The 22,887-nt window shown below is 40.9% G+C and overlaps 3 protein-coding genes across 4 annotated transcripts; 1 reads left to right on the top strand and 2 right to left on the bottom strand.

Annotated features, from left to right (window-relative positions):
* The first annotated feature begins 653 nt into the window (after positions 1 to 653).
* Positions 654 to 21,752, top strand: rb1 (retinoblastoma 1). Of its 2 annotated transcripts, XM_058626792.1 has the most exons (28): positions 654 to 1,146; positions 2,878 to 2,998; positions 3,259 to 3,330; positions 3,750 to 3,853; positions 4,587 to 4,721; positions 4,814 to 4,852; positions 4,990 to 5,039; positions 5,241 to 5,351; positions 5,483 to 5,628; positions 5,720 to 5,797; positions 6,808 to 6,917; positions 7,018 to 7,095; positions 7,325 to 7,412; positions 7,518 to 7,634; positions 7,723 to 7,779; positions 8,187 to 8,218; positions 8,337 to 8,413; positions 8,536 to 8,756; positions 17,640 to 17,755; positions 18,896 to 19,050; positions 19,135 to 19,280; positions 19,380 to 19,484; positions 19,569 to 19,682; positions 19,760 to 19,908; positions 19,994 to 20,024; positions 20,140 to 20,282; positions 20,370 to 20,416; positions 20,664 to 21,752. In XM_058626792.1, the coding sequence occupies exons 1-28, from the start codon at positions 1,037 to 1,039 to the stop codon at positions 20,726 to 20,728; spliced, it is 2,817 nt and encodes a 938-aa protein (XP_058482775.1). In that variant the 5' UTR covers positions 654 to 1,036; the 3' UTR covers positions 20,729 to 21,752. The 2 variants fall into 2 exon arrangements, with proteins under 2 accessions (XP_058482775.1, XP_058482776.1); XM_058626793.1 differs by lacking the exon at positions 3,259 to 3,330 and having other exon boundaries at positions 656 to 1,146.
* LOC131458098 (lysophosphatidic acid receptor 6-like) lies at positions 9,411 to 11,067 on the bottom strand. Its single transcript, XM_058626830.1, has one exon. It carries the CDS (start codon positions 10,621 to 10,623, stop codon positions 9,631 to 9,633), a length of 993 nt encoding a protein of 330 aa, XP_058482813.1. The 5' UTR covers positions 10,624 to 11,067; the 3' UTR covers positions 9,411 to 9,630.
* Positions 13,943 to 15,642, bottom strand: LOC131458095 (lysophosphatidic acid receptor 6-like). Its single transcript, XM_058626826.1, has one exon. The coding sequence runs from the start codon at positions 15,449 to 15,451 to the stop codon at positions 14,342 to 14,344; it is 1,110 nt and encodes a 369-aa protein (XP_058482809.1). The 5' UTR covers positions 15,452 to 15,642; the 3' UTR covers positions 13,943 to 14,341.
* Positions 21,753 to 22,887: the final 1,135 nt, after the last annotated feature.

Here is a 22,887-nt window from a genome sequence, read left to right as displayed (position 1 = left end):
AAGGTGTGAAATAAGGTCAGCAAAGTTATGTTTATTTTTGTACTTTTACATAGATAGATTGATAGATAGGTAAAATGTTGCTTCTTACTTTTTTTTATTCTGTTATTATGTAATTTCTGTATAACCGGTGGAATAAAGTATGGAATCATTTCATGTATAAAAATCCTGAAAGATAAGTGTGTGTGTGTAAACGTTGAACAAATTATGTAGGGAAGATGAAAGGCCAACAACAATACTGACACTTCATAACATTAATCGGCAAAACGGAATAGTTTTGAGACCAAAATACATCACATACTTATCCAATAATAAGTGTCACAAATCTTTGATGAGAGCATTTCAAATGTTTGTTTTGATTAGTTGGTTGATTTCGTCGGTTGAAAACTAACTCCCACGTTTCGGTTGAATGTTCGATGGTATATATCATTATGATGTGTTTTATTATATGACTCAGTACACAGTAATAACTCCGTTGTTACGACACATTCACTGGACTCTTTGGTCCGAACAGCAGACCAACACTTTTTGCCTCGCTTCTATGGCGGGATATATGTAAATAAGCGGATGTTGCGTATATCTTTTCCCGCGTTTTTATCCCGTGAGTGTGGGTTCGTTTGTTTTCGGTTTGTCACGTGATTCCAGTGAGCCCACCACATTGTAGTTCTATGTGTAATCGCCGGCAGCCTAACTAGTTAGCACAAATGATGGCTATTTAATGATACTGACGATAAAACTGCTGTGTTGAAAAACGCTCAATGAAGATGTAAACATTAGCTGGACTTTTCAGCACTGTAACCGAGGACACCCAACAGCTGCAACACAGGCCACACTGTTACACCGCCACCCCACCGCGCAGACCCGTGAAACAAATCGAGCGCGCGCAATTTCAGGAAGTCGGGGGTAGGTTGTGTTGTATTGTTGCTTCGGATCTCGTGTAGTGGGCTTTAAACGTAGTAAACAATATTGTTATCGCCGTCGCCACACTGTCGTATTGTTTTAACTTTTATATTCAGCCGTTAGCCAAGCGTACACCACGATGCCACCTAAAAAGCGCAACTCTGCGGCGACACAGAACAAGGCTTTGAAGCCCGGTGCAGAGAGAGCCTCTCCGGACAAGAAGGAGAGTCCAGACTTATCTGCTAAAAAGTAAGACCGTTGGTTTGTTTGTTTGTTCTATGCTGTTCTCTGACCTCTGTATAATATATGACTTCACTGTGAAAACCTGCTCATTCAGTTGTTGCAGTGTTTAGCTAACGCTAGTCCCTGCTAGTTTTCCACTATTGTTAGCTGTAACTAATCATGCTAGCAGCTCCACACTAAACTACGGTGAGTGGGAACATAGTTGTGTTAGCAACGGGAGGCTCACCACACACAAGACCACAGACAGACCACACATGTAAATACAGTGGATGTCATCATGATGATGTGCAATGAGTCATGTGCCCTCAGGGTACATCACGAAGATAGGATACGCGATACGATTCTGTGATAATCAATATACTGCAATACAATCATATAGGATACATCACGTGTTCAGGTGATTTACAGATCGTTGTAGTTGGTAACATGTTTTTTCGTCCTGCAAAAATTAGACCCATTTTGCCCTTTGTATTTTTGTCTGAAAACTAAGCCCAGACAATCATAACATGGGAAGTTCCACAGGGGGGAATTGCAGGGTACCTCACAATATGATATAATAGGATACGCAATACATGATACCAATAATATCACGGTACAACGATTCTGTCATAATCAGTATTTTGCACTGCAATCATATATTGATACATCACAATAGCTGTCTCACTGAAGAGAACAAAATGTCTGTGGAAAGTCAAAAGTGCTGGATTTCTCTATTATTCACAACATAGAGAATAAAGTGCATTTTGTCTTTGTATTGAACGTGAATGGGACATCTCTTAACGTAGCTTTCTCCACAGTTATCCCGGTGTAAACTCCTTCTATTTTGGCCAAGTAACTTCTGCCCAAGTGTCCCTCATAACTACTTGTGCATTACAGTGCATTAATTTATGAATTAAAATATCAACATTTAGTGTATTGAATAAGTAAGGACAACGATATAACACCAAATCGATATTTTGACCCACCCCTACTAATGACATCTACAGCTTTTCTAATAAAAACACAGCGATGGGACAAATGACTTCTGACATTTTTGCAAATGTCTAGAATATCTAGAATAACACTTAAGTACTTGTCATGATTCGCAGTTTCCACTGATGATCATTGACACATTTTTTTAGAGCTCATGCCTGCTCACATGCTTTATTTGTTTTTAATTACACGTGTTGTGATGCTGTTGTGACACCTACACGACACTCCCATCATCTGCAATATAAACAGAAATCTGCTTATTACAGAGAAAGCCAGGTTAACTAAGTCAGATCAGTCAATCCTGCCTTTCTCATAGGTCAAGTAAGGCCGGATGATATGACCAAAAATATTAATAATCTACACACACACAAACCTTGAGGTCTGTGTTTGAGTAATTCAATGCTTTCTGTGTCAACAAATTAGGTAGATTTCATTTAGGAGAAGAAACAAGCTGCATATTTTACATTCAATCAACAACAGTAACTAGTGGAGGTGTAATCTGAACAAATAATACGGCAGGATTTTGTTAGCCTGGCCTGAAGGCTGTTTAGCTGCACAGAATAAATCTCCATGGCAACCTTTGTGCTACTGCTTTACGAAACAGGGTCTAGGCTTACTTGGGTCAGAATAACTGGAAAATCCTGGCTAAATTTGTGATCCAGGTTTTGTGAAATAGTCCTCAAGCGGCTTGTTTTTGATATCCTGACTGTGGAACTTTTAGTTTTCTCCATTATACTGATAAATTGTGTGGTCTCCATTCCCAAGACACAGAGACAAGGATGCAGAGTTTGTGACCCTTTGCAAGAGCCTTCAGGTCACAGATGTGGTGTGTGACCGTGCCTGGTCCCTGTGGAAAACGGTTCAAGAGTCCATGGATGGAGTCTCTGTAAGTATTCACACTTAGTGCTGCTTTTTTAAAGTATATGTACCATCTGTAGACTTTACCGAATTGTCCAAAAAAGAAAATACCCAGTGAGTGACATTTCTCTGGGTAAAAATTGTCTTGTTGAGCATGGCTCGAAATGGAGCAACCACCAAATTTCCTGCCTGCCTGCTTTTCAGTGTTTTTTGAAATTTGTCCTCAAAGTAAAATAACTGTTAATAACATCTGTAGACCTCTTTTTTTCTTTTCTTTTTTTTACATAGAAGCTGAGTTTATTATTTGAAATCAACAAAAACACAGTAGAGGGAAATGCTTCTCAATCTAACATCCTTCAGGTATTTCCCCTCTCACTGCTAAGGAAATAATATCAGATGATCATGCATGAAGCAGAAAGATGTCTCTTATCTCACACCATCTCAAATTAAATCTATTTTCAAAGATAACAGACCCGCGTCTGTTATCTTTGAAAATAGATTTAATTTTGAGATCTGTGTCAACGTTTAATCAGTCCACTTTTAAAGGTGGCTCTGTTTTTGTGTTTGTGCTCTTGTCATGTTTTGATTTGACCAGCCTTGGTGTAATTATGGCTTAAACCCTGTTTAAGAAGAATTAAACTGTTCTTATAACAAAGGTGGATAAACGTTTGTTACTTTGTTATAACAGATCTTTTGTATTCAGGTTTTCAATCTTAATTATATCACCACGGTCTCCATCAAGACTTCATGTTTTGTTTGTGTTTTTCTTGATATTTCAGGACAGTCAGAAAAGGCTGTGGGGTGCTTGTCTGTTCGTGACAGTGACAGACCTGGATGTTCCCTGTTTCACTCTAAGTCAGGTTCTGAAAGCAGTCTCTCTAAAGTAAGTACCCGCTGTGTATTATTAGCAAAACATTCATTGTGCAAATGCTTGCACTGCGTTGTCCATGTTTTAAATGGACCTCCTGTACAAGTAGCACGTATATTTGAGCTGAACACTGAGGAGGTCATGTTGTGAGGAGCATCATTTCAAAAGTTAAGGCCTGGCCTTTGACAAAGGTTTTTGGGGGTATAGTTTATCATCCTAAAGAAGGAACTGATCTCTTTTTTTATTAGGGCTGCAACGATCAACTGTTTTTTAATCTCCAACTGTTTATTCATTTATTTTTTATTTATTCAATTAAATTAAAACTTGCGAATGCGAATAGTTTGGTTTGTGGACAAAACAAACACATTTGACAACATCATTATTTTGACATTTGGTTAACACCAATCAACATTTTTCAACAGTTTCTGACATATTATGGACCAAACAACTAATGGATTAATCAAGAATATAATTGACCGATTAAATATATTGTGAAAATAATTGCTAGTTGCAGTTGTTGATGGTCATCTAGACATGAAACAGGCAGAGGATTGTGCCAGAACAAAATACTATGAGGACTATTCTTGTTGATACCGACATCTCAGGCACTCCCTGTGCAAAAAATGAGTGTAAATTAAATCTTCATCATGTGTTGCTGTTGCATTTTTTCTTCTTTCAGTTTTCCCTGTTTAATGTTTTTTATGCCAGCAAAGTCACCTCTCACTCGAATGCATGCTTACTTTTGTAGTTTAAAGCAGTTCATGGCTCTGGTCAGGAAGCTGGACGTGAACTTGGACACAATAAACACCAAGGTGGATTCAGTGATGACACGACTTGAGAAGAAGTATGACGTGACGCTGGCTCTCTACCAGAGGTTTGAGAAGTGAGTGAACATGTCAGAACAGTCCAGGCATTTGAGTCATGTCGAACTGTTAATGGGGAAATCTGTAACTCGACGTAATATTTTCGTTTCAGGACATGCAAGAGGATCTTTGCTTTGGTTGCAGATGACAAGTAAGTTGGAAACTTATCTGCCACATAATGGGGAAAGGATTTATCGCATTCCTTTTTTCTGTGTTTTTATTTTAATGAGTTCAATTATTGAGTGTGATGTAAGTGCTAGGTTAATGGTTCAGTTTGTTATTTTCAAGGGAGAGGGAGATCATGAGGAGCTGCTGGACGATGTTTCTTTTGGCCAAAGGTACGTTAAGCCTTTAACACATTACAGCAACAAAAACAAGGAGGATCAAGCTGTTAACACACTGTACGGAATAGTTTTTCATGTTGCTCCATCTTCTTCATTTTCATCCTTCCTTCCTCCTCTGATCAGCTGTAAAAGTGTTCCACACTGGTCTGAGGTAATCGTGTTGTGATTGTGCTTCTACATCTCTGCTGTCTGCAGGAAGGGTGTTGCAGATGGAGGATGACCTGGTCATATCATTCCAACTCCTTCTGTGTACACTGGAGTTATTCATCAAGCGCTGCCCTCCAGACCTTCTGCAGCCTCTTTACAGTAAGCGTTGCCCTCTTACAAATCACCAGTGACCAGTGACCAAAACAGAATCTTATCTGCACATATTCTGTGTTGTAGAAAATATTTATTGTTTATGGCTCTGAAATGCTTTTCTCAAATGCTTTTCTCAGAATCGGCAATCGGTAAAGTTCAGAGTCAGCCAACTCGAACATCTCGTCGCAACCAGAGCAAAGCCAAATCCCGACCTCCTGAGCCGGAGGTGGAGGGGCAGCTTCTTGAAACCTTGTGCAAAGAGAATGAATGCAATGCAGAAGAGGTTTGCGCTCTCCTCCTCTTGTAGTTCACATTTCTGTTCCTATCTGTGCACTTTTGGTCTCATTCGTCCTGTATATGACATGTGTTTGCAGGTGAAGAACGTGTACCAGACCAGTTTCTCGGCCTTCCTGGATTCATTGGATCTTTCAAGATCTCCAGATTTGCCCCCGGTACGTCGTGCGATTGTCGCAACACCTGCTCGACTGTTTGATGTCACTCTGTTCACTCGACCCTCACCGTTTCCATTCGTTATCTCTTCCTGCTCACTGTTGCCTCTGTTGAACACTGGAGTGTCTGGCAGCTGTTGGCCGTTCTCTTTGCTCCTCGTACATGTTTGTTTTCACATACATGGTGTCAGGGAAATGTGTGCTCAAGCAGGGGATCCTTTGTAGTGCGTCAGGGTGGTATATTGCAGAGACGGGACGCTACTGTTTGCAGACAGCGACAGGCTCCTCAGAAGATGCTGGGCATATTTATTTTAATGTTACCTGTTCATGACCACCAGTAATGAACAGGCAGTGCACTCTATATTGTGTGTATATAAGTGTCTACCTATGTAAATAACATAAAAGATCCACCTTATTGATCTCACCCACGTAGGGCCTCTAATTTGACTTGTGTTTCAGCTCTAATTTGCAACTGCAATATATTCTTTTTACTTGTAGACCCATTAGATTTTTATACTTTTGTACTTTTTTTGGATTTGGATTAATGTTGATATATAGGATATGCTTCAGGAAACAAAATGTGTTTGACTTAAAACCAGTTTTCACTCTCTGTCTTTCTCAGTTCGGCTGTGTTTAGATCTTGTGTCACCCAGACATTTTCCCGCTGCACACAGGAAGTCATTTGTTTCAAATCAAGGCAGACAGAGGCAACAACATTGTTGTGCTTATAAAGTGAGATTATTCTGCCAAAAAACTTGGTCATTCAGCAGTTTGACAGGATGAACTGTTTCTTGTGCCCACCCACCACTGTGCTGTTGGTTTATACACACAAACACTCCCTCAGTAAGGTCTTTATCAATTGAAGAAGGCAGCATTCAAGTAATGCTATATTATGTCTCACAAAGGCAGAATAATAATAATATCAACCCAATAAAAAAAAGATCACCAAATGTTACACTCTACACCTCTAAATTAAACAATGATTTTAATCTAATCTTGAATTTTCACCGTAGGCAAGTGACATTGACCAACAATATGAAGAACACTACCTCAAGAGCAGAGACATCGATGGACGGCTGTTTTTTGATGGAGATGAGACTGTTCTTTTGCCTAAAGTCGAAGTGTAATTTCTGTTCTTCACTATTCAATGTTTTGATCTTTGTCTTGTGGGTCGTTTAATAGATTTTCATGAAAGATGTTGTAATATCCCCTCTTGCACTCAGATCACAGGTGGAGAGAACGCCAAAGAAGCATCCACCAGATGACGACGCCGTACTCATCCCTCCACAGACTCCAATCAGGTATTCAGTCGTCGCTCACCTGTTCTTGTGTCAGTTATTATTTACTGAGGGGGGAGGGACTGAAGCTTACGTCAAATCATTTAGAGAAGTGGAATTTTTGACACAGTCAGAATCTCCCATTTGAAAATGAACACAAATGCAGAGTTTTACTTTGAAACCGACTGCGACAAATATCACATAAAATTTGTCGATTTGGATTGACTCTTTTTGTTGCATTTTGTCTTACCAGAGCTGCGATGACCTCCATTCAGCAGTTGAGGGGTGATCTCATCTCCTCTGGGGATCAGCCGTCCACCACCCTGAATACATATTTCAAAGTGCGTCCCAAGAACAGCTTCCGTTGAAGTAAAACGTCCCGTGAAACTGCACAAATTCTTACCCTTATTTGACATATTTCCCATTTTCTTCTCCCCTGTGGTCAGAATTGCACCGTGGACCCGACACAGAACATGCTGGCGCGCTTGGAGACACTGGAACAGTTGTTCAGTCAAAGATTTGGCCAAGCAGTCGGCCCACGCTGTTTAATACTTGGAAAGCAGGTAGGAATAGACGCTCAGAAGGAGAAAATGAGCATTGAGGTGAACACACACAATAGTCTTCAACTTGCATTGTTCTTTTGTCTTTCAGCGATTTGCCCTGGGAGTGAGACTGTATTATAAAATCATGGAGGCGATGCTGAAATCGGTACAGTGACTTGTTTGACTCTATTCTTCATTTTTCAGTTTTATTCAATCATTTTGTATTTTTTATGCTGTTTTTCACCAGTTTTAAAGTGACTTGATATTTAGCAAATGTCAGGTTTGCCCACAGAAAAGATTTTTCGAAAACTATAGTTTAATTATTATACATATGTTATTTATTTATTTATATGTTTATTTCGGTCATGTCAGTTAGATCATTCATCATCACACATCATCTTAGTGTAGTTCACACAATACACATACACGAAAGAGAAAGCCGGAGAAGCAAAAGCTTATCTAGTCCCGCCCCCCAAACTGGAAGGTGTCTTAACTCACAAAACACTACACAGTGTAATTTGCATTGATTGTTGTTTCCTCTCGGTGATAATAAAACTTTTTTTTACTTTGTAGGAAGAAAAGCGTCTGTCTGTGCAAAATTTCAGGTATGTTTTTAAAATAAATCACTAGATAATTACGAAGCTTGTTGAAGCAAAGTTGAGCTATATTCACTTTTTTAGTTATAAAGTAATCCTTGACGTTTTTGTTCTCTTGTCATTCTAGTAAACTCCTCAACGACTCCACATTCCACACATCACTCTTGGCCTGTGCTTTGGAGGTCGTCATGGCAACATACGGAGGTGTGTTGCCATTTGCTTACAAATTCACATCGATCGACAGTGTTTACCCCGGGTTAAAAGGCTGCGTTTCAACAAAAATTAAAGATGTCTCACAAGTTGTGTTTTCTGTTCCTCTTGATCAGAGAGCAGTTTTAAGACTGGAGGATACAACCACGCCGCTGGAGACTCGGTTGAGACGGATGTGTGTTTCCCCTGGATCCTGCATGTGTTCAACCTTGCCGCCTTTGACTTCTACAAAGTCATCGAGAGCTTCATCAAGGCCGACCCCACGCTGAGCAAAGACACTGTCAAACATCTGGAGACCTGTGAAAACCTCATCATGGAGAGGATTGCGTGGAGGACGGTCAGTTTGAGCTCACATCACTACTACGCCACACTTAATTTTCACCTTTTATTGCACTTATTGGCCCATTTTAACAAAGCTCTTATTTGGATATTATGTAACATATAACATACAGTATATATTAAGATATGGTTCCATAATGTTGGAGTAAATTGAGGTCAAGTGTGTTAGAATGAGACTGCAGCTTGTAGCAAATCGAGGACACCTCCCTTTGTCGCTCTTTACATTAGCATAGTGAGCTTCCACTTGAAAATGTGAAATGCTTGTTCTGGCTGTGTGTTGCCACATGACTGCCGAGGTTTATTCTCAGGCTGTAGAAACCAAACACTTTTTATTTTAAAGCAACTATATACTATACAGACATACATATGGATAGTAAATACATTTTCTGCCAATAAACCTTCCTTTTCCTGAGCAAAATAACCAGCCATAGCGGAATATCTCTGCTATGTGCTGATGTGAATGTGTGAAAGAACAAAGCAGTTCATGCAAAATAAAGATAATATGCTGTATTTACGACACGCAGAGTCGTCTGCATCGACAAAGTACTAGTAAGACTTTATAAACAAGACAAATAAAGCAGGTTGGTGCAATTTAGATGATACTTTTTCAGTGATTGTATGACATAGATCAGTTTTTCCAAACCAACGCCTTATTCTCAGGAGGTTGTGCTCCTTGTGCTCCATGTCTGTGCTGCCTGAGGTGCAGCGAACAGCAGTCCTCAGATGTATGGTTACTTTGCATGGTATGTTGTACGCTGTATGGTGTAGAACCAGAAATACTTGCATAAGATGCTTTGTTGTTGTGGCTGTCCCCATGAGGACAAAACAAGCTGAACTGAACAGGTTTTTTTAAGACTTCTTCCTGCCCCCCATCAACGGCTGCCACTGCCACCACCACCAGGTGCCTTCCTGAGCACCAGGCTGCTGGAGAAATAGTAGATAAGTGGGTTGAGACAGCAGTTGGAGCTGGCTAGTGACAGAACCACAGGATGCACAGCCTTGGTCACCTTGGCTAAGCCACAGTGGGAGAGCAGCCCCACGTGTGTGAGCGTGTATCCCAGCAGGTTGATGTGATAGGGAACGAAGCACAGCAAGAAGACGCCCAGCACCCAGTAAATGACTGTGAGTGTGTGCTTGCGGCTGCGTTGCTGGCTGCGCGAGCGGTGTCTTGACTGGCGAAGGACGCTCAGCACTCTGCAGTAACTGTAGAGAAGGAGCACAGTGGGAAGCAGAAACAAGCCCAGTACTAAGCCCAGGGCGGCCAGTATGATGGTCCGGTGGTGTTGGGAGGATGGGTCCAACTGGCAGGGTTGGTGCTGGTGAGCGGCAGCTGATCGCAGCAGAGGCAAACTCACACTGAGTGTGAGCACGAGGCACCACAGGCCCCCACTCACCAGCTGTGCGACACGCAGCCTGCGCAGCGTTGACCCCAGAGGGTGCACCACAGCAAAGTAACGGTCCACAGCGATGCACACCAGGAAGAAGATGCCCCCGTAGAGGCTGATGTATTTGAGGGTAAAGGTTAAGTGGCAGTACGTCGCACCAGGTGTCCACCTGGACATCACTCCTGTGTTGGGGGACACGGTTTGAGCCTTTTGGTAGTAGAAGTAGATCCTCAGAGGCAGTGAGATCACAAAAAACAAGTCAGCAGCTGACAGGCTGACCATGTAAATGGCTGTGCTGTTGATGGTGCACGGAGATGAACACAGTCTATGCAACGCCAGGCCGTTGGTGGCCAAGCCCAGCAGGAAGATGACGCTGTAGGACACTTGATAGAAGGTGAATCGGTAGCTTGTGTCCACCGTGCAGTTGGTCAATGCTGAGAATGGCTTGGCTGGTTCATCAGTCATATTCCACAGCTCCATGCCCCTCAATGATTTGCTGCCTCAACACTGGAAAATCACCGTGTCGCTCTCACATCTGAAGAACAGACAGAAAAGGTTGCAGGGACTTCTCCAGCGGTTTCTGAAGGAGCGGAAAAAAACATTTATTGACTCAAAATGTGTCCCTGTTTTATGGACTGTAAATTTGCCGAGGTGAATGAGCCGCGACAGCCAACGGAGCTGAATTAATGTCATATAAGATGACAGTTGACTTGTGTCAATAAAATTTTAGTTGCTATTTCCTGCTCCAATAGAACAAGCAAACATTGGTTCTATTACATGCAGAGTGGTAAAATACACTAAACGAAACCCTTCACAAAGTGACGTACTACTGCCCGGTAGTAATAACACATTTAACTAAGCTCATAAATATTTGCCAGAGGTGCTCATTTTAACATTTTCCAGTCGTTTTGAGGCTGTTTTTATGGCAGAAATCAACTTAATAATCTTTCATTCAGTATTAGAGTGGGTCTTATTGTCAGCTCTCTTTTCTAATACATTACATTTTGTTGTGATCAAGTCCCTAGGACTTTGATGTTTGATTTCACATCTTCAAATCATGACTTAACCTCAGTTGTTGAATTGAGTCAGGAGCAGTGACTGAGGAAAGGAGAGGTCCTGCTCTTTTCTTATAATAATTATTTCTACTAATTATATATATATATCACGATTATTTATAATTTATATACGTCCTCTAATAAAAAAAATTGGCTTTTTCGAAATTTTTTCTTATCTTTATTATCTTTATTGTCAGTAGTATTTTAATAGAACCATTACATTTGTTGTTTAAAAACTAAATGTTTCTTCACTTAACATAAAACCCCTGATACTGTAATTCATTTATTTATAATTTTCATGTGCTTCAAGATGTGTCACAACGGTAATTTTATTGCTATATTACTATCCAGCAGCTGGTAAAATTAGCTTGAGTTGATCACATTTCATCTTTTATTTGGTTTTGAAATCCAGACAAATAATAATAATAATACAGTCACATACAAAACATAGTCTTAAATGAAGCTTTGGACCTATTTGGAAATCGCCACCAAACCTTAACAAGCTGATGCAGTTGGTGAGTGGATTCATTTTTAATAGAAATGACAAATCTTAATCCAATAATGTACATTTTTCAGGAGGAGAACTTTGAACAGATAAAACTTGATCACTCACCAGTCGCAGATCTCATCAGTGCAGTGACGGTACGGTCATGATTTTCCCAGTGAGCAGGTGCTTCAGCGGCAGGATAAATTGTTAGGATGCTGTGGACTGGACACATGAAGGTCACACCCTCTCTCCCCGTCTTCTGCTCTACCCCTCCCTCTCTTACACACACACACACACTCACACTCTAGGAGTACAGCAGTTCATTAAGCCCATGGTGTGTGTTTTATTGCAGTGTCTTAGTCATGGGTTTTGGAGAAGAAATACTCTTCTCCTGCATTGGTACCATTGCTTTTGATAATAAATGACATAAAAGCGAAAATAAATTGGGTAAAGCGGCACCCTCCATTTTTCCTTGAATAGAAACTTTTCAATTCAAACGTTAACACGATTATCTTACCAAAATAAAAGTGCCACTTTGCTCACATTTTAAAACAAACAAACAAAAACACCACTTGTTTATCTCCGTGTGCTTTATTCACAACACAAATTTCAGTGTGCACTGACTCTTCTTGTGTTGTTACTATCTACTCGTCCATTGTCAGGTTCTTCTGCAAAAGAATGAGTTTGTAATGTCTTTAATTGTTTTGTTTTTTTAGTTTCCTCTCAAATCTTCTAGCTGCAGTTATCCACATTTTTAGTGGTTAAAAAAAATCATTTTTAATGAACAGCCTTACAGTCCTGCACGGATATGTCCCTTGTGTTCACAGTTGGCATCATGTTTATGGCCACTTGTTATAAAGCTACTGACTGATTGGAGTTGATCATTAACTGGATTTGACAGAAGAATATCGAGCGGTTATTCACTGAGCGAAGGCGCTGTAAACACACAGCCATGTATCTGAGACTGAGAAAGGCACGACAGTCTGATGTCATGTTTGTCTAAGAAATTCAAATCGTGCGATTCAGACATTTGTCGTTGCGTGTAGTATTCACAGGACATTTGCACACACCACAGTCAGATGAGTAAACTAAACTTAAATTGAGAATATACTGTATGCCTACTCTAGCAAATATGACAACTTAGCAAGGCCAATTTGATGAATTAGATAGATAAGTAACACGAAGATGTTAAGTACGTCTGCAAAATAACCGGTTTTGAGTTAAAAACATGCATGCAGATAATATGCAACTACTGGAACATAAGTACCAGTAATCAAAACGACTTTTTTCATTCTAGTCCAAAACAAATATTTGTGCTGGGTGTGACAAAATAACACCATACGTTTTAAACTGCTTTATTTATCTCTGCATAGTTTTGAGCTGAGGTTCTGTAATGTTCTCCGGGTCTGACTGACATTTGCAGCAACTCCATCTGTGCTGTCCTTTTTGTAAACGTGCTTCTCCCTCAGAAGGCATGTCGTTGCTCGTCTTCTTATGTTTCACAATCTTTCCCGCTAGTGCGCGTCGATGATGAGACTTCCCTCGTCAGTGCAGACCCTCGGGCCAAGACTCTGGAGTGGAATGCAGTAGTGCTCCGTCTTGCAGCTTCTGGCTTTTACAAGAAAATACAAGCTGCATTCAAGCCACACTGTGTTCCTTCCACGTCTCAGCTGTTGTTGTTGTTGTACTTTATTTGTGTTTTTCACTGATTTGTTTTCCATTAGATTGGTCTTAAACTTGCATAATGTACTGGCTGGAAATTCCCTGTTTTGCAACACGCTTTAATTTAATTTGCACTACAAAATGTATGTTGTAAATGCAAAACAGCATCATGGTAGATCTATTTGTTTTCGTGAGTTCTCCTTTTTAGATTAGTGGCTTTGATTGTGCACTGTTGCCTTGTTCAACACGGCTGTCAATTATTGACCACACCTGTAAAACGTATTTGAAAGTTATTGAGTCATTGTGCGTGCACAGTATTGGCCAATCTCAGTAAGCGTAGGTGCGTCGTTAGTACCTTTATCATCACTGACAGATAACGCAGCACAGATTATTGAAACTTCCTTCTGTCAGATATTGCACCACACCACGTAATTCCAAATAAGTAGTGAATCTGAAGATGATCATGTTTATTTTCTGCCATATAAAACTTACGCCGTTACAAAACAAGCTGTTATTTAAAGTGCTTAAAAGCCCTATTGAGGCCACAAATATGTAAAAAAAAAAAAAAAATCCACAGTACATATAAAAAGTTGTAATACTGTTTTTTCATTGGCTAAGAAGAATTTACCAAAAAAAGAAAATCTTCTCCGAGGAACAAAACCACAAAAACAAAGTCTAATGTGGAAAAGCTGCACCATGCAAATAACAAGACTTACATGTGACAAGACTTACACACTTGTCAGTCCCTAATATACACTACAAAGTCATAACTCATCGTTTATCAATGCATTGTGAAATGTCTCCTTTATAAGAGGAATTGCTTAAATAGTGATTAGTGTCAGAAGTCTCTCTTTGGTTTCCAGTAGATGCTGACAGTGACTCCTCATGAGCAGCCGTTACTGGGTTGTCGTGATATTGAAGACCACTCGTTTTCCACCAACGTCCATCACAGTGTTACCAGCAGTAATCTTAATTCGGTAGTTCAAAGTGTTCATTAGACTGTCGACTCACTGCCAAGTATTCTTGATCTCAGAGTAGTCATGGTGAGGTTTTTTGGAGTTGTTATTGGACTACTCTGTGGACTGTCCATCTGCAGTCTGTCAAAGAGCCTCGCGCCGTTGTGCCATACTGTGGACTTGCGTTTGATGGAGCTCTGAATGGTTTCCGATGTGAAGTAGTATATGACTGGATCAAAGCAGCAGTTGGTCACGGCTATGCACAGAGCAATGGGGTAGATAGTTCTGACCACGTTTTCCACGTGGCATCCTTTCAGGACATTGGACCGCACCAGGGCGTAGAAGATCAGATTGACGTTGTAGGGGATGAAACAGAAGCAGAAGATAAATAAATGCACAAAGATCATCCGCAAGATTTTTCTCTTGTTGATGCTCCCCCCACGGCTGATGGTCTGCGGTCTCTTCAGTGTCCGTAGCACCATGACCGAGCAGAACACATTGACCAGCAACGGGAGGATGAAGCCCACAGTCTCGATGAACACCACCACCTTCGACAGCTCCGACTTCCACTGTTTCTTGGAGTAGTTCTCGAAGCAGTAATTTGCAGAGGAGTTGACATTTTTGGGAGACGTGGTGTCCAAAAGGAACCCCGTGGGTATGCTTCCGGAAAGAATCAGCACCCACACCACACAGCAGGCCAGTTTGGCATTCCTCTTAGTGCGAATGACCTGGGATCTGAACGGGTGCACAATGGCCAGGAAACGGTCAACGCTAATGCAGGTGAGGAAGAGGATGCTGCCGTACATGTTGGTGTAGAAGAGGGCCACGGAGATCTTGCAGAGCACGCTTCCAAACAGCCATTCGCGTTTGATGAAGTAAACGATCCGAAAAGGCAGACTGAGAACGAAGAGGGAGTCCGAAACCACGAGGTTTATCATGTACGTCGTGGTTTCATTTCGTTGCTTAAATGTACAGCCAAAAATGTACACAGCCATCAGGTTGAAGAGAAATCCAACTGCAAACACCAGGCTGAAAACTGAGCTGTACATGGGGTATTTAAAGTCATCGTTCTTATCACAGCTCATATGATTGTTGGTAGCACTTATTGTATTAGTGACGTTAGAGGTTTGTGGAGTGCTGTTATACATCTTTAGAGAAGGCTCGGGACTACAGAGTGTAACTGTCCTCAATTGTCTCCTTTCAAAAAAATTTGAAATTCAACTTGTTAATCCAACTTTGTGCACCCAGCACTTCAAATTCTGTGGTCCAGTCTCTTTGGGTTTATTTTAAGTTCTGAAAAATATATGGCAATTCCATAAAAATACCTGTATTTGTATCCACAGTTGGTTACGTCAGTTTTCTTTGATGTGTCAGTCGTCCTGCAATTCCAGTATTTCTCATTTTCAGTTGTCTTCCGCTGTTGAAATGTTTTTTTCCCTCTTTGAGTGAAGAATCTCGTGTCTTTCCTTAACTCCGGGGTCAGGGTTGTGTCCTTCTCTCGCTATGCTCTCTTCCTGCAGAAACGTTTGGAGGGCATGGGGGTTGTTACTCCGCGTCGGCCTGACTGTAAACCATACAGCTCATAGCGCACACAGCACAAGTGACAGGCTCACTCACACTCACACTGGACTGTTGAGACAGAGGGAGGAGCCTCCACGGGAGCAAAGTCCTCCCACTGCTTTGTTCTTTCATATTCCTGCAGTTTGAATAGTGAGAGTGTGTCAAATGTTGGTTTTCTGGATTTCCGGTTGTCGTTGTATGCTTGGATCAGCTTTACAAAAATACTACATTTTATTATTTGTATGTATATTATATATAAAAACAGGTACATTTGGACGTGCTGTTTTGAAACGCGTCGGTGGCGTCAGCTGGGTGTGGCACGTATGAAATCAAGAATGTCAGAACAGGTCTCGACCTGCTGCTGCTGTGTAAACTGCTGAGTCGTGGCCACACCCACTTCCCTGTATGATCTCACCTAGGATTTTTGTTTCGTTTCTCTGTGTGATATACTGATATGTGCGTGCACTTTTACCTGCATGTCTCTGTTTATTTGTTAGTAAAATCGTCATGTGGTTTCATGAGACCCCTCAGTGAGTCATCATCCAATAAGGATAAGGTTCATAATCGGTTCATCAGTCATGTTTATGTTATAAATGTAAAGTAGGTTAGCAGATTAAAATCCCTGGTTGTCTTTTGTCCAACTTTTTTCCTGAGACATTTTCAGAATCAAAGATAAGTGACAAATAAGAAGTGATCGTGATCTTTGGGAAACACTAATGGGCATTTTTCATCATTTCTAATGGATGGATAAAAATTATTTAAATAATTAAATAATTTTTGAATAATTGTGTCTTTTCAGATCATATTGATTTTGAAATGCAATTTAGAAGAGCCAAAGTCATATTCATTCATTCATTCATTCATTCATTCATTCATTCAAGTTTAGCTGACTGGGACACTGCGCGACGCTGTAGCTGCTCCACAATTAGCTGTAAGCTTATTTTCATCGGTTGTCCTCGGGGCAGGAAGCGGGGAAACAACATCTTTGCTGGAAAAGTCAACAGCCATAAACAGTAATCATCAATGACGGCACTAAGACATAGCACCAGTAAGAGTTTGTAAAAAAAGAAAGATGGACAAGTGTATGATCGACACAAAAGTGATGTCCTAAAACAAAACAGTGAAACAGCGTCACAACATTAACATGTCTTGAACAAACTGCTAAAGTGTGGAAGGTCAATTAGAGCTGCAAGTAACGATTATTTTCATAATTGATTAATTAATCGATTAATCGTTTGGTCCATAAAATATCAGAAAACCTTAAAAAATGTTGATCGGTGTTCGTCAAACCTGGGAATGATTAACTTTTAAGGATTTCTTTGTTATCCAGAGCAAATAAATGAAGTAAATATTCACATTTAAGAAGCTTAAACAATCGGAAATCTTGTTTTAATCATGATAAAAGCAATTATCAAAATAGTTGTCGTTTAATTTGGTAATCGATTATTAATCGATTAATGCTTTCAGCTCTACAGTAAATACTTTTAATGCACTAGATTCATGCTTTGAAAGAAGTAAAGAGTCTCTGTGTATGTCGACTTTGACACTGAGTTAGACTTTTTTTGATTCCCTGAAGCTAAAGTTTTCTTTATGGTTCATACATTAAGAAAACCACAAGAAAGATGTTGGTAAAAGATTGTGATCAATCCTTTCACCACCTCAGGGTTGTGTCCCAGTAGTTTCCCCCACGCTCCCCTGTTGCAATGCCCTTGTTTACAGTCAACAACAGCACTATGGATCTGAATGTAATCCTCGTCGTGCTGTGTTTTTCCACAGGACTCCCCGCTGTTCGAGCTGTTGAAACAGGAGCATGAAGGCGGCGCTGCGGAGCAGGTGGAGACCCCGGCCAGTTTCAGTCAACCACTACAGCACAACCACACGGCAGCTGACCTGTGAGTCCTTGTGACCATCATGATATTCAGGCCACTGAAGGATGACAGTACTGAGAAGCTGACGTCACAAACGTGTGACGCGCTGTTGCCAAACTCTGTTTCTCTGCTTTCTAGTAGATTTTTGAATTTTCTAGATATCACAAACAGTCTTGGAGTTATGGTCATGAGAAGTACGCATGCCAAATCCTGTCGGCGAAGGGTTAAACGAGTGTCATGTTCCAACATGAAATACTTGTGAGCCACTAATCATCCCTGATGTCTGTAACAGCTAATGCTGATGTGTTATGATGGCTGTTCTACCCAGTCGTCTGTAACTGAGTAGGTTTTTTGTGTGCTTTTTAATTTACAATCTGTAGTTTAACGTTTTTTAACTGACTTTAAAAGTCAAGTACTGGACTACATTACATACGCTTTGTTGTGCTTCTGTGATGTGATGAGGGTGTTATGCACATGGCTGCATGACGGCACAAGGTGGGAGGGAAACAGGTCAGAGAGTGCCGAACATTCCAGAGTTTCAGAATCCTTGTCTGGAGAACATGCCAAACAAAACCATTTGTACGCAGCACATTTATACACAAGGTCTGGATTAATTGGACACTATACATTGACCGTAGGGGTGCAGGGTGTGTCGTTTTTGTCAGGCTTCCTTCTTCTTATGAACGATAGGTTGATGAGTTGATGATTGAACAATTCTGCCCCAGGAAAAAGCTAAACTAACCATATATAGATTATCTAGCATTTTCATTGCAGGCATCACATGTTCCGACCCCCCGCCTTTCTCCATGCTGCAACTTGAAAAACAAGTCGGGTCCGCATGTACCATACTGTCCCATGATCTTTAAATTGGACAATACCACCATTTAGTCAAACAAAAGACTTCTATACTTCCTAACACACCGTATCCAGGACGGACCCTCAAGTTTCCTGTCCTATACAGGGTGCCTATTGTAAAGCGTATGGTCTGACTTGTCATGTGTCCAAGAGACCTTCTTGTCTCGTGTTTACTTTTACATTTAAGGATTAAACATTAGCTGTGTTAATGTGTTCTTCTAAGTTCATATACTTCAGGTGTACCGCACCTTTTTGCCTGATGTTTAATGCAAAGGATGTTTGTGTAACTTGAGTTTCTCTGTCCTGCAGATATCTCTCTCCTGTGCGTCCGGGTCATCGCGTCTTGCCTCCTGAGTCTCCAGACGCAGCCAACTCTCAAGCGTCCACTCAGGCTCCAAACCAGCCGGCGAATCAGACTCCTCGACAGCCAAAGTCCAACTCTCTCAGCCTCTTCTATAAGAAGTGTATGTTCCAGTTTATCTCAGGCACCGTCATCCTCTTTCTTGCTCTTTGTGTCCAACTGTGTCCCATCATTCCCGTCTCTGTAGTGTACCGCCTGGCCTACACAAGGATGGAGAAACTCTGCACCTACCTGCTGTCCTCTCACCCTGAACTGGAGCCCATTATATGGACACTTTTCCAGCACACACTGCAGCATGAATACGAGCTGATGAGAGACCGTCACCTTGACCAGGTTAACCCGCCGAGATGCCGCACGCATGATCACTTTCTCCCGTGTCCTCTCGCCTCCGTATTGTTGTCATATAAAACTCCTTTTCGTTGCCTCCTGCAGTTGATGATGTCCGCCATGTACGCCATATGCAAAGTGAAGAGTGTCGACCTTCGCTTCAAGACCATCGTCACTGAATACAAGAATATGCCCAACACCAACCAGGAGGTACTTATTTATTATATAGTGACATTGCACATTAAAGGGGCCGTACCAAAGGTAGCTCATGCACTGATTTGTCTCTTCATGCAGACCTTTAAGCACGTGTTGATCACTGAGGCCCACTACGACTCCATCATCGTCTTCTACAACCAAGTCTTCATGCAGAAGCTGAAAACCAACATCCTGCAGTATGCATCTCCCAGGGTGAGACTGTTTCCTTTTTTTTAAATAAAATACCCAATAATACACTTTCTTATTGTTTCTGTTTTTGTTTTTTTTAGCCACCAACCCTCTCTCCAATTCCACAAATCCCACGCAGCCCCTACAAATTCCCAAATTCTCCGCTGCGTGTGCCTGGCAGCAACAACGTGTACATCTCACCTCTGAAGAACCCCCGCATGTCCCCGGGTATCATGACTCCTCGCTCCAGGTCAGGTCTTTTCCTTCACAGCAGTTTGATTTATCGTTTTATACGTTTTTTGTCTTATTTCTTTTTGTTTTTCCACTTTTTACAGAATGCTGGTGTCGATAGGTGAATCCTTTGGGGTATGTGTTCTCTTTTGTTTGCGCTGTAGCATAATAAAGGAACATCTCCATTTAACAGCAGGTTTGAGTATAATCTCTCTCCCCTCCCTCGCTTCTATCGCTTGGCTCTGTGCAGCGGTCTAGTCGATTCCGGGAGATCAACCAGATGGTGAATAGCAGTGAGCGCTCCTTTAAGCGGACTCTGGATCTCAGCTCTGCTCCAAAGCCTCTGAAGAGGTTACGATTCGACGTGGACGGACAGGACGAAGCGGACGGAAGGTTGGTCACAAACGCTCTTATATTTGCTTGATATTGTATTGTGTGTGTTGTTTTTTTGTAGCTCACGTTGCTGTTTTGAATTTACAGTAAATCCGGTAGAGATTCTACTCTGATACAGAAGCTTGCAGAGATGAGTAAGTATTCACTTCCCTTTTCTCACTTTAATATCCTCAATTTACATCAACAGTCAACATCACTGTTCTCCAGTGTTGTTTTTACAGAATATTAATGTAAACACTCTGCTATCAATTTACTTGAACATAATTCTTTACTCTACAGTTACAACACAGTTGTAGTCTTTTCCCCATGTCCTCAGCCTCTGTGTCCTCACATTTAAAATGTGTCAAGAGGCGAGTCTCTACATCTTTGTTTTATATCCAGGCTCCACTCGAAGTCGCATGCAGGAGCAGAAGCTGAAGGAGGACGCGGAGGCGAGGAAGGAGTGACTCTAAAGAAAACCCTACTGAACTCACCTGCACTGTTTGTCACGGCGTGAACACAACCTTTTTCGTTCATTCACACACAAAGCGGAGCATTCGTTTCTCTGTACATTGAGCAAGGCGTTTTAGTTTTAGTATTTAACGTTGTGTTTTGAGGAGTAGTATGTGAATATGGAGGCGTTTGGCCTCTATTTTTGTTGCTGTCGGTACTTTAACTGTTGTAACTGAATAATGATTGACATTGTTGGAGATTATGCGTGTTTGGTTTTAAGAGTGATATTAAGTTTTTGGACGTTATGAGCTATCGCAGTTTGTTATCAATGTTCCCGTTTTGTCAAAAAGAACATTGTGAGGACATTGTTTTTTTTCTACTACAGTTGGAACCATTAGGTCACTTCACATTTTTATACTTCAACCATTTCAATTTCAAGTGTTGAATCATGATTACCCTCCACAGAAAAGTGAGGGCGCAAAGGTCAGCAACAGATTGGAATCTGTCCATTTACATTTTAATTGGTCTTTTATTCAAACCTGGGACAGTTTAGTTTGTGCTATGAAGTGACAAGTTATAAAACAATCAAATATCACTGTGTAATTTGCACTCAACCAAAATTAATTGTACAGTAGTTTTGAAAAATGTTTCAGGAAATGTTTATAACATAGTTTCTTAGTAATGTTTGCTTGAAAAATGGGTGGTTTAAAAAGACACAAATCTTTATTAACCAAATGTGAATGCTTCCTTTCATTTCTGCTAAAGATTTTTTTTTATATATATATATATACGTTTTGCTCAGTTGCGTTTTTTTTCTACGCGTGTGTATGATTGATGATTTTAATTTTTGAAAAATAGACGAGAAATATTCTGTGAAAGAAGGAAAGCAATGTGTGTGCGGCGACGACACACCATGTATGCTCCACACCCTGGTACAATATTACTGGAAATGTCAGCGTTTTGTAAAATAAATGTTAATATTGTACTTTATTGAAGTACTTCCTCTATGTAGTAAATATTTCTTTTGAAAATATAAAACAGGCTTTGTACTTTTTCTTTGCATAGGGGCTTGGATATTTTATTTTTGAAGCCCTTTAGCTCCCTCTGCTGGACAACAGTATGTTGAACTCTACCCAAGAGTTAAAGGGGACATATTATACCCTATTTCCCCCATTAAAATAGTTCCCTGGTGTCCTAATGAACATGTCAGTGACATGATTTGGTCAAAATACCATAAGGATGAAGCACCATAGCAGTTCAATAGCCCTGCTAAACCCGCCCCTTTCTGAACGCTTGTTTTTTGTGCATGGTCCCGTTATATGCAAATGAGACACAGGCAAGTCTGATGTGAAGTTGTGCGAACACACGAACACACGTTTGCTGACTTTATCCGGCACATTAGCTTCATATATAAAATCCTCTGAGGCTGGAAGTTTGTGTAAAACACTGTGCTCCACTGTGCAGCCACCAACAGCACACTTGTCCCTCCGCGTTGACATAATACCGCTCTTCCTCCCTCGCCTGCACTCTCGCAGGGACCAGGTGGAGCTAAGGTTGAGCTCTCGAAGTAAACTTACTGGTGGGGCGGTAACATTCGCGGTGAAATGTGCATGCTGCCGTCATAAGCGCAGGGAATTCAACATCGAGTGTTTTATCGCCTATACTTACACTAAGGGGGACCACGAAAACATGACTGAGTATTCTTTTTCCACACTTTGGCGACTGGTCGGGCCTCCAGAGTCCCAAATATAAGTATTGAAATGGTTAAAAAGTTGATTTTGCATAATATGTCCCCTTTAAAGAAGACTGATAAATACATTATAATCTGCAGGCAGACAGGAGTCTGAAAAGCACTATTGACCCTTTCTGTAATAATGTTATACAGTCCATCTAAAATGACCGATTCTCCCATAAATTCGCCAGCAGAAGGTTAATAAATAGATAAGATGGGGTCTACGGAGGGATAAAACTGTTCTCTTGAAGATGAGAACATTTGATCATTTGACAGACAATGAACCACAAAGTCAAACCAGACTAGAAAGCAGACTAATAAGAATAATCAATAAACATTTTACTTGTTTTTTCCACCGCTCAGAACTCCTCTGGGGACAAGTGATGACAGCTGCTGCCTGTTCAGTATCCGTTATCCTAATTGTAGCGTGGCACTGTTTCC

The sequence above is a fragment of the Solea solea genome, chromosome 4, assembly GCF_958295425.1.
Source record: "Solea solea chromosome 4, fSolSol10.1, whole genome shotgun sequence".
NCBI classification, from domain to species: domain Eukaryota; kingdom Metazoa; phylum Chordata; class Actinopteri; order Pleuronectiformes; family Soleidae; genus Solea; species Solea solea.
This window is presented reverse-complemented; position numbering and strand designations above follow the sequence as displayed.